At 45.3% G+C, this 19916-nt stretch overlaps 1 protein-coding gene across 3 annotated transcripts in view; it reads left to right on the plus strand.

The window, feature by feature from the left end:
• Nucleotides 1-6985, plus strand: part of pikfyve (phosphoinositide kinase, FYVE finger containing) — a 173568-nt gene extending 166583 nt beyond the window's left edge. For all 3 annotated transcript variants that reach the window (XM_041200720.1, XM_041200722.1, XM_041200723.1), the window contains 2 exons: nt 343-417; nt 5694-6985. In XM_041200720.1, coding sequence (XP_041056654.1) covers nt 343-417; nt 5694-5809 — 191 coding nt within the window. In that variant the 3' untranslated portion in view covers nt 5810-6985. The remainder of the gene's footprint in view (nt 1-342; nt 418-5693) is intronic.
• The last annotated feature ends 12931 nt before the right edge of the window (nt 6986-19916 follow it).

Consider the following 19916-nt stretch of genomic DNA (forward strand, 5'->3'; position numbering starts at 1 on the left):
GGAGTTCCACACTTTTTCTTTGCGGAAACATATTTGTCCTGAACCCCCTCTGTCTGTTTCTTGAATGCCTCCCACTGCTCTGACACTAATTTACCTTCAGATAACTGCTTCCAGTCCACTTTTGCCAAATCACATCTCAGCTTAATAAAACTGGCCTCTGCCCATGACTTTTACTTATGATCCATCTTTGTCCTTTTCCATTGTATGTCAACCAGTGGCACTGCAAATGCAACTACTACTTGTTTTTTAATTCATGTTGCAGGAACAATAAAAGCAGAGAAAAATTATGTAGTTTATTTCCCTCAAGTCATCTTCCTGACTTATTTCTTTTGGTTTATTTAGATTATATCAGAACGTTTACTTGGGATAAAAAACTTGAAATGGTTGTAAAGTCTACAGGAATCTTAGGTGGACAAGGTAAGTCTGTATGTAGTTGTTTATAACCATTGTACAAGTTATTAAAGAAAAGAATGACAAAATATCCTACAAGATTAAAGATGTAGGTAAGAAGCAGAACAATGAATTTGTGTTTCTTCTCTAATACTGTTTCATACTTACCTATCTTCTTTTTACAAGAATACAACTTGTGTCCAGAAATTTCCTATATATAATCCCAACTTTGAGCAGAATAGCATGTAGTTTAACCCTGGCCTTCAGAGCTTACTTGAAACCATTTACTGTCTGTTCGTGCTGCCCAGAAAAAGATCTTTTGCAGCTCTCACAGTTGAAAATATAAGCGCAACATTCTCACTGCCGTGAAATTTGCATTTAGTTCATTTCATGTTGTTATACTTATGTTGCATTTAACTGTAAATCATCTGTCAAACATCCATGTTCTGCAGACTGGTTTTGTGATAATAGTCTGTGTGCTGCAGTATTTTAGTGTAGCTGATATGTTTTTGATATTTTCAGTCCTCCTTACTGTATGAATTATTTCAGCATTCAATTTTTATATTGCTAAGCGGGACATAGTGGTATCTTCGCTGGACTAGTAATCCAGAGACCCAGGGTAATGCTCTGGGCATCCGGGTACAAATCCCACCACGGCAGAATTCAATAAAAACCTGAAATTAAAAATCTAATGATGACCATGAAACCACAGTTCACTAATCCTTTAGGGAAGGAAATCTGCTGTCCTTACCTGGTCTGGTCTACATGTGGTTGACTCTTAAATGCCCTCTGAAATGCCCTAGCAAGCCACTCAGTTGTATCAAACTGCTACAAAGTCTCAAAAAAGGAATGAAACCAGACGGATTACCTGGCATTGAACTAGGCACTAGAAGCGACCAAATCTCAGCTCTGTCGACCCTGCAAAGTCCTCCTTACTAACGTCTGGGGGCCAGTGCCAAAATTGGGAGAGTAGTCAAACAACAACCTGACATAGTCATCCTCAAAGAATCATTTCTTACAGATAATGCCCCATCCCTGTCCTGTCCCTGGCAGAGGTGGCAGCACAGTGGTATACAGTCAGGAGGGAGTTGCCCTTGTCTTGTGGCATCAGGTCAAATGTGGGAAAGGAAACCTCCTGCTGATTACCACATACCGCCCTCCCTCAGCTGATGAATCTGCTCCTTCACGCTGAACACCACTTGGAAGGTGACAAGGGTGCTGAATGTACTCTGAGTGGGGGACTTCAATGTTCATCACCAAGAATGGCTCGGTAGTACCACTACTGACCAAGCTGGCCGAGTCCTAAAGGACATAGCTGCTAGACTAGGTCTGCAGCAGGTGGTGAGAGAGCCAACAAGAGGGAAAAACATAGGCCAGAATGTTGCCGTCGGCATGCAGGGGCAGGCCCGACATGCCAACACGCAAAATGATGTGAGATGACGTTGGGTGTGTGTCCCGACGTCATTGAGCAACATTTATATCTTTCGTTAGGTAGGCACGCACCAGAGGCGGCTGTGCATCCACCGAACTGTCAAAAGCCTACTAAGGCCATTAGGAAACTAATTAAGCCAATTAACAGCACAGCCCACAGGCTGGATGAGGTTTCCTGAAAGTTTTATTAAATAAATTTAAAAATTTCCAGAAATATAAAAACGTGCCCCACCTCATGTGACACTGTCGCATGAGGGGACATGTTTAGACAACTTTTTAAATGCTTTATTTAATTATTTTAATATCAACTTAATCTCCCTGAGGCAGCCCTGTGCTTCAGAGTTTGCTGCGCTCTTTCGCGCCCATGCACTGACTCTCCCTCCTCCTCCCACCGCACAGGTAGTGCTCAGAGCTACAAGCCATGCGGCACACTGGGCGGGCCTTAATTGGCCTGCCCATGTAAAATGGCGGCACACAGCCAATTGCAGAGGGCAATCGGCTCCATGCCTGCCCCCACCTAACCCGCCCAACATAGCTACGTTTCTGGCCATACCTGACCTCATCCTCACCAACCTGCCTGCTGCAGATGCACCTGTCCAAAACGGCATCGGTGGTAGGACCACCTGACAGTCGTTGAGGAGATGAAGTCCTGCCTTCACATTGAGGATACCCTCCATCGTGTTGTGCGGCACTACCACCGTGCTAAATGGGATAGATTTTGAACAGATCTAGCAACTCAAGACTGGGCATCCATGAGCCACTGTGGCGCATTAGCAGCAGAATTGTACTCTTAACACAATCCATAGCCTCATGGCCTGGCATATCCAATATACCATTGCCATCAATCCGGGGGATCAACCCTGGCTCATTGAAGAGTGCAGGAGGACATGCCAGGAGCAGCACCAGACATGCCGGATAATGAGGTGTCAACCCGGTGAAGCTGTAACACAGGACTACTTGCGTGCCAAACAGCATAAGCAGCAAGTGATAGAGTTAAGTGATCCCATAACCAATGGATCAGATCTAAGCTCTGCAGTCTTGCCACATCCAGTCATAAATGGTGGTGGACAATTAAGCAACTCACTGGAGGAGGAGGCTGCACAAATATCCTCATCCTTAATGATGGGGGAGCCCAGGACATCAGTGCAAAAGATAAAGCTGAAGCAGTTGCTACAATCTTCAGCCAGAAGTGCCGAGTGGATGATCCATCTTGGCTTCTTCTGGAGGTCCTCAGCATAACAGATGCCAGTCTTCAGCCAATTTGATTCATTCCAGGTGATACCAAGAAACAGCTGAAGGCACTGGATATTGCAAAGGTATGGGCCCTGACAATATTTCGGCAATAGTACTGAAGATTTGTGCTCCAGAACTTGCCGTGCCCCTAGCCTAGCTGTTCCAGTACAGTTACAACACTGGCATCTCCCCGGCTATGTGGAAAGTTACCCAGGTATGTCCTGTACACACAAAGCAGGGCAAATCCAACCCAGCCGATTACCACCTCATCAGTCTACTCTCGATCATCAGTAAAGTAATGGAAGGGGTCATCAACAGTGTTATCAAGCGGCGCTTGCTTAACAATAACCTACTCAATGGCACCCAGTTTGGGTTCCACCAGAGCCATTAAGCTGCTGACCTCATTACAGCCTTGGTTTAAATGTGGACAAAAGAACTGAACTCCCGAGTGACTTCTGAGTGACTGCCCTTAACATCAAGGCCGCAGTTGACTGAATATAGCATCAGGAGCCCTAGCGAAACTGGAGTCAATGGAAATCAGGGAGTAAACTCTCAGCTGGTTGGAGTCATACCTAGCACAAAGGAAGATGGTTTTGATTGTTGGAGGTCAGTCACCTCAGCTCCAGGACATCACTACAGGAGTTCCTCAGGGTCATGTCCTTGGCCAAACCATCTTCAGCTGTTTCATTAATGACTTTCCTTCCATCATAAGGTTGGAAGTGGGGATGTTCACTGATGATTGCATAACATTTAGCACCATTCGTGACAACTCAGATACTGAAGCAGTCTATGTCCAAATGCAGCAAGAACTGGACAATATCCAGGCTTGGGCTGACAAGTGGCAAGTAACACTCCCGCCACACAAGTGCCAGGCAATGACCATCTCCTTCAAGAGAGAATCTAACCATCGCCCCTTGATGTTCAATGGCATTAAAGTCACTGAATTCCCCACTATCAACATCCTGGGGGTTACCATTGACCAGAAACTGAACTGGACTAGCCATATAAATACTGTGGCTACAAGAGCAGGTCAGAGGTTAGGAATCCTGAGACGAGTAACTCACTACTTGATTCCCTAAAGCCTGTCCACCATCCATTAGGCACAAGTCAGGAGTGTGATGGAATACTCTCCGCTTGCCAGGATGAGTGCAGATCCCACAACACTCAAGAAGCTTGACACGATCCAGGACAAAGCAACCCACTTTATTGGCACCACATCCACGAACATTCACTCCCTCCACCACCGACACACAGTAGCAGCAATGTGTCCCATCTACCAGATGCACTGCAGAAATTCACCAAGGCCCTCTAGACAGCACCTTCCAAACCCACGACCACTGCCATCCAGAAGGACAAGGTCAAGCAGATAGATAGGAACACCATCACCTGGGAAGTTCCCCTCCAAGTCACTCACCATCCTTACTTGGAAATATATCGCCGTTCCTTCACTGTTGCTGGGAACTCCCTCCCTAACAGCACTATGGGTGTACCTAGGCACATGGACTGCAGCGGTTCAAGAAGGCAGTTCACCACCACCTTTTCAAGGGCAACTAGGGATTGGCAATAAATGCTGGCCCAGCCAGCGAAACCCACATCCCATGAATGAATATTTTTTAAAAACCTACCATGGGTGAGTCCTAACTTCCCATGCCTTCAAATGTCTACTGAGTCTTGAAAACTGTAAGCTTTCTGTAGCATGACAAAAAAGTAGAAAACCTTTTCTTCTGTTATTTATTTTGAGCTACTGGAATTCATACTGTGCCTCCGCAAGATCAATCTTCTTTCTTTCTGCTGGTCTACCTTATCATTTCCTCTGAGCAATGCAACTGTTCAGCTTCAATAATGTCCTATTGATGTGTTGGCCTTTGATACTGTGACAGAATGAAAGGAGTAAATACTATACCAAAACTACTAAGACGAAAATACTTCAATTTTTACCATGGTGTTGGCATTGCGAATGCCTTCTTGCATAGTTTTGTAGACCTTTCACTTGAAAGTGTTACTTATGATTGTTACCTTCCATCTAGAAATTAAGGACTTGAGTTTTTAAATAACTTTTGCCAAACCTATAAAGGAACTTTTAAAATATTCATGTCTTTATTTCACAGATATTGGCAAAAGTTTTTTGAAAATTCAAGTGGAACGTAACAATTTGTTGTGCTGAATGTCCTGTTGCTGTGCTATATACTGTATGTAAGAACCAGATCTCCATGACCTTGATGTACCTGATTCATTGGACTTGAGTGGGCTTAAGAAGACAGTTTCTCACTCTGTGATTGTGACACTGTTGTCCCATTTATTATTGCCACGGATTATTTTGAAAATGTCCATATTCTCTTCACTTTAATGATTTTTACAGTAAGGAAAATGTATTGTGTGAAACTTGTAGAAAGTGTAGAGAGATTTCTGGTATTTACATTAGAATGTACAATAGTGATAAATAGTAAATATCCAAGTCTATTAAATTGGCAACTTTTTCTGTACTTATGCCATGTATGGTACAGATGACCTTAAAATTGTTTAGATAGCAAGTCTATTTTTTCTTTAACTCTTAATAATTTCAGCTCTATAGATATTAAAGCCAGTTAAATACCACATCGTTTTTTAAAACATTACAACATTGCTGTTTTTTCACACAGGGAAAATGCCAACTGTGGTTTCCCCAGAACTTTATAGAACGAGGTTCTGTGAAGCAATGGACAAGTATTTCCTGAAGGTCCCAGAACACTGGACAGGCCTGGGTGTGAGCTGCTGAAAAGATGGGCAGTATTCAAGATAATGTTGGATTAAACTGCTCAAAGCATCACTGGATATATGCTATGGAAGGGGGGAATATGTGGATTGTTCATTTGAAAGGAAAATGATTCCATAGACGGCACTGAGTCAGAAAACACTGTACATATGCAGGTTTCATTACAGTATTGTATCAGAACAGAAATAATTTGCCAGTTTGTGAGAAAAAGTTGTCTTGATTTTTCGGTTTATTTTGGGTGGGTGAAAACCACTGTTTCACAAATGGTCCGATTTGAGGGACATGAATGAGACCTGCAAAACCTGAACTATATTTCCACTTTGATGTGCTTAAAATAAAACATTATTAGAAAACGCAACTCATTGAGGGTTTACCTTTCAAAAAGCACAAAGTGCTGCTCTCAAATAATTAGTTCAGTATATGCACACACTGTAGATGCTCTTTACAATAGCTTTGTGAGCTGTAGAAAAAGCATGTATTAAATGGGGTATTTTATATATAGATTGTCAAGCTGAGGGATCTATAAAAATACTTGTTATTTCAGTGTTCATATATTAAGAGTATACTACCTGTAAGTAGAAGATTGGACACATTTCAGTGTTGATGTAACACTCCCATTGCAATATGTTGCTGCAGAGCTGACAGAATTAGAATCAAGTTTTCACATTTCAGAACTGTTGCCAAGAATTTTAAAGAATACTTCATACTGCAGTATTTTTCCCAGTGGTGCACTTTGTAAATCTTTTTTCTAACACGGGTACAGATAGATTTGTAAATAGAAAATGCTAAAATTGGCAAATTGTGTTTTGGATTTTTTACATTCCAAATTCATGCAAGTGTCTTTATATAACAAATAACTTGAAAGAATTATAATTCAGGCTAATTTGACAACTGTTATTGATGCACTTTGCAAAGCTGTTTTGGATCATGCTTCAAAACAGATGCAGTGTCCAACGCATCTGGGATTTGAATTCAGTATGATTCAAAGTTCATTTTAGATGATTGTCTGAGAGAAAATAAATACCACCAAAATGTTCTCTGGAGCACTAATGTACAATAAATCTTCATATTCTACAAAATGTTTTATAATGCTCAAATTGTGTTAAGTTATTTGAGACCATATTGGTACGTCTGAAAATAACTATGCTAATGGATATTACAATAAAATATGAAGAACAATGGTATGTTAATGTGCTCAATATTTTTCATAATGCATCATTTATTGTTTTGGCCACATGCAGTGTCCTTTTATTAAATTGCTATCTTTCATGGAGATGATGAAACTAATTATTCATAAAAGCAAAATACTGTGGATGCTGGAGATCTGAAATGAAAACAAGGTGCTGGAAAAACTCAACAGTTCCAAAGAAGAGTCATATCAAACTCAACATTAACTCTGCTTCTCTCTCCACAGATGCTGCCAGACCTGCTCAGTTTTTCCAGCACTTTGTTTTAATTCAAAGTATTAAAATTTGGGTGGATTTTTCAAATGTTGAAAGTATAAATATTTCAAACTCACTTGCACGTGTGGGTATTTTTGCGAGTTGTTTGGATTCTGTGCTAAATACCACTCATGTAAATGGACTTCGTCCCCTACAAGTCAAGAGTGTGTTTTGTCTAATGCCAAGAGAAATATAACAAAGCTCGGGGACTGAACAGAGAACTCTTCTTGCCTTACTGACATTTATAACATGTTCGATCCTCAAGTTTCATAAATTGATGAAGGTGAGATGAAGTAATGTGGGAGGAGGCTTATGTACAGCATAAACACTGGCATACACCTGTTAAGAACATAGGAAAAGAAGAAATAGGAATTGAAGTGGCTATATGACCTCTCCAACCTGCTGCACCATTCAGTAAGACCATGGTTGATCTAATCTTGTCCTCAACTCAAACTTTCTGCCTGTTCCACATAGCCCTTGACTCCCCTATAGTTCAAAAATATGTCTATCTCAACCTTGAATTATTCAATGAAGCAGCTCTCTGAGTTACAGACTTTGAAAGATTCTCGATCCTCCTGAGAGAATAAATTTCTTCTTATCTCCAACAGAAATGAGTAACCACTTATTCTGAAACCATTCCCCTTAGTTCTATATTCCCCCACAAGAGGAAATATCCTCCCAGCTTCTACTCTGTCAAGCCCCTTCAGAGACTTATGTTTCATTATTCTAAGCTCCAATTACTATAGATCCTGCTCAACCTTCCTTCATAAGACAACCCAATTCATCCCAGGAATCAACCTAATGAACCTTAGCTGTACTGCCTCAAACATAGGTATCTTCCTCAAAATCTGAGACAAAAACTGTACACTGTACTCCATGTGTGGTTTCTCCTGCACTCTGTACAGTTGTAACAAGACTTCCATGTTTTTATACTCCTTCCCATTTGCAATAAATATTCTGTTCACCTTCCCAATTACTTGCTGTGCCAGCATGCTAATGTTTTGTGTTTCATGTACAAGGATGCAGAAATCCTTCTGTACCACAATATTCTGTGATCTCCAATTAAATAACATTCCACTTTTCTATCTTTCCTACCATATTTTCCCACATACTCCATCTGCCAAGTTTTTGCAAACACAGTCCATCAATATCCCTTCACAATCTCTTTGTATCCTCCTCACAACTTGTTTTCTCACTTTTCTTTGTATAATCAGCAAACTTGACAAAAATACAGTCATCCAAATCATGGGTGGACAGGAGCAGGGACTGTGGGGAGGATGAGCAAACTGACCACAGCACCGTGGTACAGGGACAATTCAAGTTGCAAGAGTGAAGGAATCTAGTAGTGATAGGGGGCAGAATAACTTAGAGGATAGATACTATATACTCTGCTGTCAAGAGCATGAGTCCCAATGGCACTGACCAGGCAATACAGCCTATGTTAAGTGTATCTCAGGGCTGGAGAGGAATATGGAATGGGAGAGAGAGAATCCAGTTGTCGTGGTTTGTGTGGCACCAATGACATAGTAGGACTCAGACATTCTGTAAAGAGAGTATGAGCAGCTAGGGGCCAAATTAAAAGGCAGAACCACAAAGTTAATAATTTCTGGATTACTACCTGAGCTGCAAGCAAATTGGTATTCAGTCAATAAGATCAGAGGGTTTAATGTGTGGCTCAAAGATTAGTAGGGAAGAAATTGGTTTCAATTCATGAGACACTGATAGCACTATTGAGGAAAGAGGAAGCTGTTCTGTTGGGATGGGCTTCATTTGAACTGTGCTGAGACCAGTATCCTAGTGTCCTTAGTTGACTAGGACTATAAAGAGGGCTGCATCACTGGAGGGTAATTCTCAGCATCTGGATCCTAGTATATATCTTTTGTATTTTAGGAAGTGGCCCTAGGAACTGATGCCTTTCTGCCGGCCACCAGCAGGTGTCTCATAGGAACAGAAGTAGGCCACTCAGCCCCTAGAGCTTATTCAGTCAGATCATGGCCAGAATTTTACAATCTTTGAACAGGCACGTGGCGAATCTGAACTTGCATGAGAAGATGTCAGGCTGGCATCCCGACATCATTGCACCATCATGCAATATTATGGTTGGTGGACGGGCGCAGGATTCGGAAGCGTGCCCGTTGATAATTAATAGGGCAATTAAGCCCATTAAAAAGGCAATTGTCAGCCATTTTATGTGGCCCATGCGAATTAGGAGTCAGCACATTCACCATTCAACCAGATGGCCATCAATTGAAACTCAATCCAGGGCAGGATAAAAGTCGACCAGAGCCGTGGCAACTTGAGTAGGTAAGAGTTTAGGTATTAATGGTTGGAGGTGGTTTTCAGACATTTTGTATTTTTTGGAGGACTTTTTGGCTGACAAGCTTTCTTAGAGGCTTTCTGCCAAGCGCCCCCTTCAGTGCACTATCCTGTGCCATCTATATTGTAGCAAATGGGGATTGTCTAGTCCGCTAGAGTGACCTCCTCCGAAGAGGAGAGGGCCAGAAGGGAGAGGAGGTCACATGTCAGCAGGCAGCATCCCAGAGGGTGACCCTGTGGGAAGAGAGGCACAGCCAGAGTGAGTGCAGGGCCAGCAGGAAGAGCAAAGTAGAAGTGTGATGACACTTCAAGACTTGTTCATCTGAGTAGGTGTCACATGATTTGTTCAACCAATGTGTGGCTAGCGTGGGGGAATAAATTCTAGGGAGGGGTTTCCTAGGAAAGAATGGCCATATGAGGGGCTGGCTGGATACAAGCAGCCACAGAAGCTCTTGTGTAAATAAAATTTGTTTTGTTTGGCTAAGAAGTTTCTACAAGAAGGGTCCGCAGAAGACGCCATTGTCCTGCAGCCAATGTCCACAGTCAGTGCTCTAGCTACCTGGACTTGTCCGAGGTCCAGTGTCAAAGGAGGCTTCACCGCTCTAGGGACACAGTGACCTCCATTTGCCAGATGATTGGCGCAGAGATTGCCTCAAACTGTGTTGGTGGCCACCCTATGCCAATGGCTCTTAAGATTACACTGGCCCTGAAATTTTTTGCCTCCGATTCTTTCCAAGGGTCAGTGGGTGATCTATGCTTTTGTTTCTGGGTGATACGTCTTGGTGTTGCCCCATCACTCAGAGTGGCATCTGAGACAGCCTGCTGACTCTGCTGTCCTGTTAGCCTTAAAGACCTTGGCGGCCGTCCTCTGGCCCATGGAGCCTGTGCTGGCCCCACCTGGGAGGGTGCGGCCAGTCTCAGCTGGCATCTCCCCAGTCGCAGCCTCACCGGATGAAACAGTCACTGGGAGAGGGGCAGAGGAGCTGCCGCCCTCATCTGGAGCGCCCTGAGAGGTGCCCGCAGAGACGCCAGGCAGCTGCTGCGCTGATGTAAGGTCGCTTTGGACCTCCCTGCTTACTGTGGATGGATGGGCACCGAGCTGAAAAACTTGATGCCCAGACCATCTCCCACACTATCACTGACCAACTGATGTCAATGCCAATGTTAGGGCTTGCTGGTCAGAGCACATCCCCAGGAAGCCCTGACAGGTCTCCCGGAGTAGGCTCTCCACAAGAGCCACCACTCTCTCTATGGAGGATGCATGGCGCTCGGGACATGTGGTTCATTGCTTCAGTGAGCATCTGCATAGACTCCTCCACCACAGAGACCATGCCAAGCATACCCTCATGTATCTCCCCCGATGCTCACCCAGCTGCATTTCCTGCACCTGCTGCATCTCAGACGACTCCAGAGGCACATCATCAGGCACCAACTGAACATGTGCCTTGTCCCCTGCAGTTGTCCGACTGCTGGCACCATGGGCACTCTGTCTCTGCCAACTCCTCCAATGACTGTGAAGTGCCCTCATCGCTGTGCCCCGGGACACTAGCTGTTGTTTGAATTCCCACCGAGGTGCTAATATCTGCACTGGTGCCTGCCTCGCTGAAATGGTGTGACACTGGTGAGACTTCAGGCCCCTCAGCTGCTCCTCCTGGTCCTGCTCCAATGATACTGAAAGGAAGAACAAGGACAGTGGATCACCTAGCATGGAGACAATGACAAAGTTGATCCCTGTCCCTCAGAACATTATGCGCTCATCCTTCCATAACCAATGGTCAAGCCATGTTGCAAAATTAAATCATTCAGCATTGCTATGGTTGTCGGGAGAACAATGCTGACCTCACTGTTAGGCATAAATACCTGGCCATGGCATCCCAGCCTCACCGACACCAATGGACCTTGGCGCATAGCACCTCTCCAGATCCAGGGCCACCTGCTTGAAATGGCTTAGAATAGTGATCTGCGCCTGGCCACTGCCAGTCCTCACATGCTCTGACACATTATGAGCATTCTTCTCCTGAAAATGAGAGAAGAGCATTGATTAGTGCAACTTGCACATGGACTCTGTTTGTGCATGGCCCATCCCAACCAGAGTGGGACATATCAGACCTCCAGAGCCTCTTCACCCTGCTGCTGCTGAACACTCAGACAAAGATGCTGGGCTGCTCCCCACCACCATCCCCCAACCGCCCACTTGGACACATGCTGCCTACAGCACATTAAGCACCACACGGTATATCCTTCCATAGCAAGGAGGCGCAAGGACATGCAGTGTCGAGGGCAACAGATGGTTTGTTGCCACAATGCCTTGAAGCTCCCTCCCACCATCTCATCACCCTGACTAGGACATGTCCTGGAGTTTTAACACAGCGCCTAGCTGCAGCTCCTCCAGGTTGGCCCCAAACCAGTCATGTGGGATTCAGTGTAACACATGCTGCGGGGGCAAAACACATTTCTTCATCACACTCTCAGGCTGACGTCAACATGGGCAATATCTGCTGGCCCACCCAGCAACGGACAAATGCCTTCAATGACTCAATGCAGTCATGACACTTGGACTAGTGCAGCAAGGAGGGCAAGCCGACCTGCTGGGTTAAATGCCCAATGCCGATGGTACTCACCCTGCCAGAGCACAACAAATCGTTGAAGCGCTTACGGCACTGGATCCAAGTGCGCCGCACCATGTCACCTCCTCCCCGGCACATTTCGTCATGTGGCGGGTGGGGGGCTCCTCCATCCATCCTGGGGGACCAGCACCTCCCGCCAAGCTGCCGCCTCCTCGAGGAGGGCAGCAGGGCAGTCACCCTACCCTCCGGCCTGGCCTGTCCCACTGGCCTACCCTCCTGACTGGCCTGTCCCGCTGGCCTGCCCTCTGGACTGGCCTGCTCACCAGAGGCCCGCGGCTGTGGCCTTGCCCTTGCCATTGTGAGCAGCCTAGAAAAGACTGCCAGGTCTTCATTTAAACAGGCTGCCGGGTCACCATTGGACCCGGCGGTCTGTGCATGCCCACCGCCACCCGCACATTTCCGCTATCCTCAGGAGTCAGCAAATATGCTAGGCGGGCCTTAATTGGCCCACCCATGTAAAATGGAGGCACGGACCCGATCATGGGCGGCGATTGGGTCAGCGCCCGCCACTCCCACTCCAACTCCGCACCCCCCCCCCCCACTGGAAAATTCAGGCCTTGGAGTTTGGTGAGAGGGGAGTTCAGTGAAGGGGGGGAAGGAGGTGTTTGTATCCTCTTTCTATCTTTCTCACCCCATAGAAATTGGTTCTTGTTCTACTACAGGGAAAGGGGCTAGCTCTTTGGTGAATGTCTGGTAAGTGGGTAAGTTCTATTCTATCCCTAAAGTTTAAAATAGTACACAATTTGGTGGTGAAGTTAATAAAACATTTAAGAAAGCAACATAAATAAGAGATCAATATAATTAAATAATTATTTAAAACACATTTAAGGATGGCAGGACAGGTGTTGTGTTATGGCTGCAGCATGTGGGAGCTCCTGGATAACATTGTGATCCAGGGAAAACACGTCTGCAGTAAATGTTTGCAGCTTGAGGAACTTCGGCTCAGAGTTATTGAGCCGGAGGCTGAGCTGCAGACTCTACAACACATCAGGGAGGGGGAAAGTTACCTGGATGCTTTATACCAGGAGGCAGTCACACCCCTTAGGATAGGGGCTTCTGATTTGATCAGTGGCCAGGCACAGAAGGGTGTGACTGCAAGTAAAGCAGGTAAGCGGACCCAGAGTGCAGGAGTGTGAGCCTCTGTAATTGTCCAATAGATTTGAGACTCTCTCAGCTTGTTTGGATGAGAATGGGAGCTGCAGGGTGGATGAGCATCTGACTATAGCACCGTGGTACAGGAAGCCATCCAAATGGGGTGGGGGGGGTGCCAAAAAGAATATAGTGTTAGTAGGGGACAGTATAGTGAGGGGGATTGACACTGTTCTCTGTAGGAAAGAGCAAGAGTCCAGATGGCTTTTTTGCCTGCCTGGTTCCAGGGTTTGGGACATCTGCTCAGGGCTGGAGAGGAACTTGCAGTGGGAGGGGGAGGATCCAGTGGTTGTGGTCAATGTAGGTACCAATGACATAGGCAGGATGAGGAGCTAGGCACCAAATTAAGAAGCAGAACCTCAACAGTAATAATTTCTGGATTATTATCTGATCCTCATGCAAATTGGCATGGGCTAAATAAGATTAGAGAAATGAATGCATGGCTCCAAGACTGATGTGGGAGAAGTAGGTTCTGGTTTGTGGAACATTGGGACCAGTATTGGGGAAAGTGGGATCTGTACCATTGGGACTGTCTATACTTGACTGTGCTGGGGCTGGTGTCCCCACGAGCTGCCTAACCAGGGAAAGAGAGGGGGTTTTAACTGAATACTGGGGGCAAGGGATCAAATTTGGGAAGATGTGGTAAATCAAAGATTAGAGACAAGGCAAGAGTATTAATATGAGAAATGATAAACAGACTGTGACAGGAAGGGGCAGAGAGTACAAATCTAAGAGTAAATCAGCAGATAAGGCTAGATGCTACAAAAATAATAAAAGGACAAAACTAAATGCACATATCATTTGAAATAAAACAGGTAGTGCAACTAGAAATAAATATGATCTGAAAGCCATTACAGAGACATGGCAACTGGATGTCATAGATTGGGACCTGCATAGTGAAGAGTATGTGACACTTAGGAAGGACAGAAAGTTAGGAAAATGTGGAGGGGTGGATCTGTTAATTAATGATGGTATTAGCACATTAGAGAGGGATGACCTAAGTTCAGGAAATCAGGATGTAAAAGGTTGAGATGGGGAATGATAAAAGCAAGAAGTCACTAGTGGGAGCGGTGTACAGGCTCCCTAATGGTAACAACACAGTAGGACAGAGAATAAAGGAAGAGATAGTGGGAGCTGGCCAGAAAGGTACAGCAATAATCATGCGGGATTTTAATCTACATAAAGACTGAAAAAATCAGATGGGCAAAGGTAGCATGGATGAAGAGTTCATAGAATGTTTTCAGGATGGTTTCTTAGAACAGCATGTTCTGGAGCCAACCAGAGTGCAGGCTGCACAAGACCTGGTATTGAGCAATGAGATAGGATTAATTGATAACCTCATAGTGAAGGCATGCCTAGGTAGCAGCGATCATAATATAATTGAATTTTGCATTCATTTTGAGGGAGAAACGAGTGCGTCCAAGCCAAGTATTTTAAACTTAAATAAGGGCAATTATGAAGGTATGAAAGCAAAGTGAACTGCTAAGTGAGGTTAAGGGAAATGTCAGTAGAAGTTCAGTGGCAGATACTTAAAGGGATATTTCAGAATACACAGATTATATACATTCCTCTGAGAAAGAAAAATTCAAAGGGGAGGGGCCCACCATCCATGGTTAACTAAAAAAGTTAAAAAAGAAAAAGCATATAATTACACAAAGATGGATGGCAGGTCAGAAGATTGGAAAGAATATAAAAAACAACAGAGAATGACAATAAGTTCAATAAGGAGGGAAAATTGTATAAGGGAAAGCTAGTTAATAAATAAAGACAGAAAGTAAGAGTTTCTATAGATATTTAAATTAGAAAAAAATTAATAAAGTGAGCAATGCTCATACAAACATACAAACCAGGAGCAGGAGTAGGCCATTCAGCCCCTTGAGACTCTCCACCATTTAATACGATCATGGCTGATCTGATAGTAAATTGAAATCTGCATCACACCTACTGCCATTAACCTATCACCCCGATATTTCTAAGAATGTATCAACCTCTGCCTTAAAAATATTAAAAGGCTCTGCTTCCACCACCTTTTCAGGAAGAGAGTTCCAAAGAATCATGATCCTCTGAGTGAAAAAATTTCGACTCATCTCTGTTTTAAATGAATGACCCCTTATTTTTAAACAGTGACCCCTAGTTCTGGATTTCTTCACAAGAGGAAACATCCTCTCCATATCCACCATGTCAAGACCCCTCAGAATCTTATATGTTTCAATCAAGTCGCATCTTACTCTTCTAAACTCCAGCAGATACAAGCCTAGTCTGTCCAAGCTTTCCTCATAAGACAACCCACACACTCGAGGTATTAGTCTGGTAAACCTTCTCTGAACTGCTTCCAATGCACTTACATCCTTCCTTAAATAAAGTGACCAATACTATACACAGTACTCCAAATGGGGTTTCACCCGTGCCCTGTACAACTGAAGCATAACTGACTTCCTTCCCCTTTTCCATTTTCTGGTTTATAGCTGATTCTGGGATGTTACTTGTACCCTCTATAGGGAAAACTGATGCAAAATACCTATTCAATTCATTTGCCATCTCCTTGTTTTCCATTATCAATTCTCCAGACCACTTTCTATTGGACGTACACTTATTTTGTTAACCCATTTCTTTTTAAAATATTTATAAAAACTCTTACTATCTGTTCTTATATTTCTGGATACCTTTCTCTTAAACTCTAATTTTTCCCTCATAATTGCCCTTATTTAAGTTTAAACACTTAGGGCAGAATTTTGCCCTTGATGGGCGGGCGGGCCCCAGCGGCTCAGTGGCGGGCGGGCAGCCGATCGCTGCTGCCAAAATGGGCCCCGCCACCATTTTGAGTGGGCGGGCTAATTAAGGCCCACCCACTGGGCTGCCCGACAGGAAGCGCTATGTGCTTCCTGTGCAGGGGGCGGGGAGGGATTCCCTAACTGTCAGAGTGCACTCTATTGCGCATGCGCACGAAAGAGTGCACATCTCCCTGAGACTAGATGCTGCCTCAGGGAGAGCACTGAAAATTTTTGAAAGTGTAAAAATAGAAAAATTAAAAAATTATTAACATGTCCCCCTCATGTAACAATGTCACACAAGATGGGACATGTTGATAAATATCACAGAAACCCTATTAAAGATTTTTAAAACCAACATGAAACCTCATCCCTCTGGTGGATGAGATTTCATGTTTTTTCAGAAGCCCACTGGGGCTCCTGGCCTGCCCACCAGCCGGAAGGTTGGATGGGCAGGGCCTTTTATTGTTTTAACTACTCTGTCAATGGCCTCAATTGACCATTGACAGGTTGGCGGGCGGAAAGCTGATTTTGCTGTCCCCCTGCCTTCCTGAATACTTAAATGGGGCAGGATGACTTCGAGGGTTCCCCTGACATCACTGCGTGTCATTTTCGCATCGGCAAGCGGGCCCCACCCCCAACTCACCAATGGAAAAATTCTGCCCTTATTCTTAGACTCACTCCTGTCTCCCTCAACCTGAATACAAAATGCAATCATATTATGGTCACTGCTAACTAGGGGTGCCTTCACTATAAGAGCATTAATTACTCCCATCACCTTGCACAACACCAGGTCTAGTACAGCCTGCTCTCTGGTTGGCTCCAGAACATGCTGTTCAAAGAAACTATCCCGAAAACATTCATTGTACTCCTTGAGTAGGTTATCTTTGCCCATTTGACTTTTCGAATCTATATGTAAATTAAAATCCCCCAGGATTATCCCTATGGATAGGATCCCTATGGTGCGCTCCACCAAACTCAGGGTTGCGGCATAAACCTCGTTATGCTTTCTTTCAGCAGGAGTCTGAGGCCGCCACAAGGGTATCATGAGCCATATCCTTTGCGGGTAGCCTTTGTCCCCAAGGAGCCAACCCTGCATCCAGTGTTGTCCCTGGATCAGGGATCTGATATCTGCTGAGGATGTACGAGTTGTGGATGCTTCCGGGGTACCTTGCATAAGTCTGCATGATCCTTTTGTTATGGTCGCAGACCAGCCGAACATTGAGAGAGTGGAAGCCTTTGTGGTTCACATACTGGATTGCTTGTTGCCAGGGAGATTTAAGAGCCTCGTGAGTGCAGTTGACGGCACCCTGCACCTGTGGGAATCTGGAAATCTCAGCAAATCCCAGCACTCTTGCTTCCTTGCTTGCCTGATCCCTGTTGAATTTAACGAAGTTGTGTGCCTTGGCAAAAAGGGTGCCTGTGATCTCCTGGGTACATTTGTGGGTGGAGGCTTACAAAATCACACAAAGGCCCCCATTGGAGGCCTGGAAGGAACCGCTGCCATAAAAATTGAGCACGGCAGTAACTTTAATTGCCAATGGCAGTAGATGCCCTCCGAGTCCCCGTGGTGCCAAATCCTGCAGAAGATGGCATATGTGCATGACCAGTTCTCTTGACATGTGCAGGTGTCAGCGACACTGGTTCTCACTCATCTGCAGATAGCACATGCACCACCTATAGACCATGGGTCTAGCAATGTGCCTATGAATGACAGCTCTCTGCATGCAGAGGAGGCCTTGCTGATCCTTGGTTTTGAGGGTTCTGCTCCTCCTTTAGGTGAGCCAGGTGCCTCCATCGCATTCTTCTCTGTCTTCTCTCCTGCCTTTAAGCAATGAGGCAGACAATGAGATCACCAGGCTCCAGGCTCCATGTTCCTGATGGTCTCCTCACTGCAACATCAAAGAGGAAGATGCAAGGGTCATTGATTATCTCCTAAGGACCACCCTTGGTCAAGTCATCGCTTGTGGCTGCCTGTCAAGGCCCCTTAATATATACTGGAGAGTCCAGGCCACCACATTGATGCCCAGTGTTTAGGGTGAATGACCATGCCACACCCATAATTGCCCCACACTACGTGGTCAACTGGCAGCAGCTTCATCCACTCGACTGTATCCTGAACTCTTATCTCAGGCAGAGGCAGGGAGAACCTCTCTGGCACTGTTGCCCCTGCCCGAGGTTTCCTTCTCTCCAGCACTGTTGCTCTAGCCCTGAGACTCCCTTCTCTCCTGCACTGTTGCTCTAGCCCTGAGACCCCCTTCTCTCCGGCACTGTTGCTCTAGCCCTGAGACTCCCTTCTCTCCGGCACTGTTGCTCTAGCCCTGAGACTCCCTTCTCTCTGGCACTGTTGCTCTAGCCCTGAGACTCCCTTCTCTCCGGCACTGTTGCTCTAGCCCTGTGACTCCCTTCTCTCCGGCACTGTTGCTCTAGCCCTGAGACTCCCTTCTCTCCGGCACTGTTGCTCTAGCCCTGAGACTCCCTTCTCTCCGGCACTGTTGCTCTAGCCCTGAGACTCCCTTCTCTCCGGCACTGTTGCTCTAACCCTGAGACTCCCTTCTCTCTGGCACTGTTGCCCCTGCCCGAGGTTTCCTTCTCTCCGGCACTGTTGCTCTAACCCTGAGATTCTGCTCTCTCCTGCACTATTGCTCCTGCCTGAGGTTCCCTTCTCTCGGGCACTCTTGCCCTTGCCCTGGCATCACAAACCAGCAATGAAGAAGCCACTTTGGAGACTTGACTGTGAACACCCTCTCAAATCCGCAGAGCCGCTTCCTTGTATTCGGATCATCGCGAGTGCTGCACTAAGTTGTGTGCACTCACCTCCGAGTTTCCCTCGAAGTTCAGGTCACCAGATGAACGTATTTTAAAGGAAGATGTAAATCACGCCATTTTAAAATCACACTGATGTGGGGTTTAATTTGATGTGGGAGGCTGATTCTAGCATGTGGCCACAATAATGATATGCAAATGCATTCAAATCAAGTTCCTGACGTCCAACGGTGGGAAACGAGGCCTGCCATTGACAGGAGGAGGAGACAATTGCTTTCCGGATTTACACTGCCAGGTAACATACCTAGGGCTTTCTTGCGACTGCCTTTACATATCTCGCCATCAAACATGCCCATCCTGATCGGGCACAGAAAATCCTAGCCACTGGCCCTGTATACTCCAGACATACTCACCATAGTTGAGGCTGATGCATCGTCCATTGGCCTCGAGGCTGGATTGTTCCAAATTCAGCAAGGTGGTCTCTCAGGCCAGTATATTATGACTCCAGGGCACTGAGGGATACAGAGCAGTGGTATACTGTCACTGAAAAGGAGCCCCCGGCTTGTGAAAAGTTTTCTGATAATGTCCTGGGACTCACATTTACAATCCAGATTAATCATAAGCCATTAGTTATTCTAGCTTAACACCAAGGAATTGGTGAAGGTGCCATCCCACATTCAAAGGCTTTGATTACAACTCATGAGGTTTGACGCCAATACCGAATGCATCCAGGGTAAGCACCAGTCCACAGCTGATGCATTGTCCCCCATCCCTGTGGGGAAACCAGCACACAACAATGCACAATTCACTGAGGAGGTGAAGCCCTATGTCTCCTTGTCTACTAGTTCCCTTCCAATGACCACTCAGAAACTAGAAGAAATTCGAGCAGCCGAGAAAGCTGACACTGAGTATACAGATACAAGAGTACTGTTCTATTGAATCTTCTTCATATGTTCCTAGCAATTGTGTTCTGAAGCAGTACTTCAAACATTATCACCATCTTAGCCTCCTGGATGACTTGTTTGTTATTCCCAGGGTTCTC

Source organism: Carcharodon carcharias, chromosome 12 (genome assembly GCF_017639515.1).
Source record: "Carcharodon carcharias isolate sCarCar2 chromosome 12, sCarCar2.pri, whole genome shotgun sequence".
Classification (NCBI taxonomy): Eukaryota; Metazoa; Chordata; class Chondrichthyes; order Lamniformes; family Lamnidae; genus Carcharodon; species Carcharodon carcharias.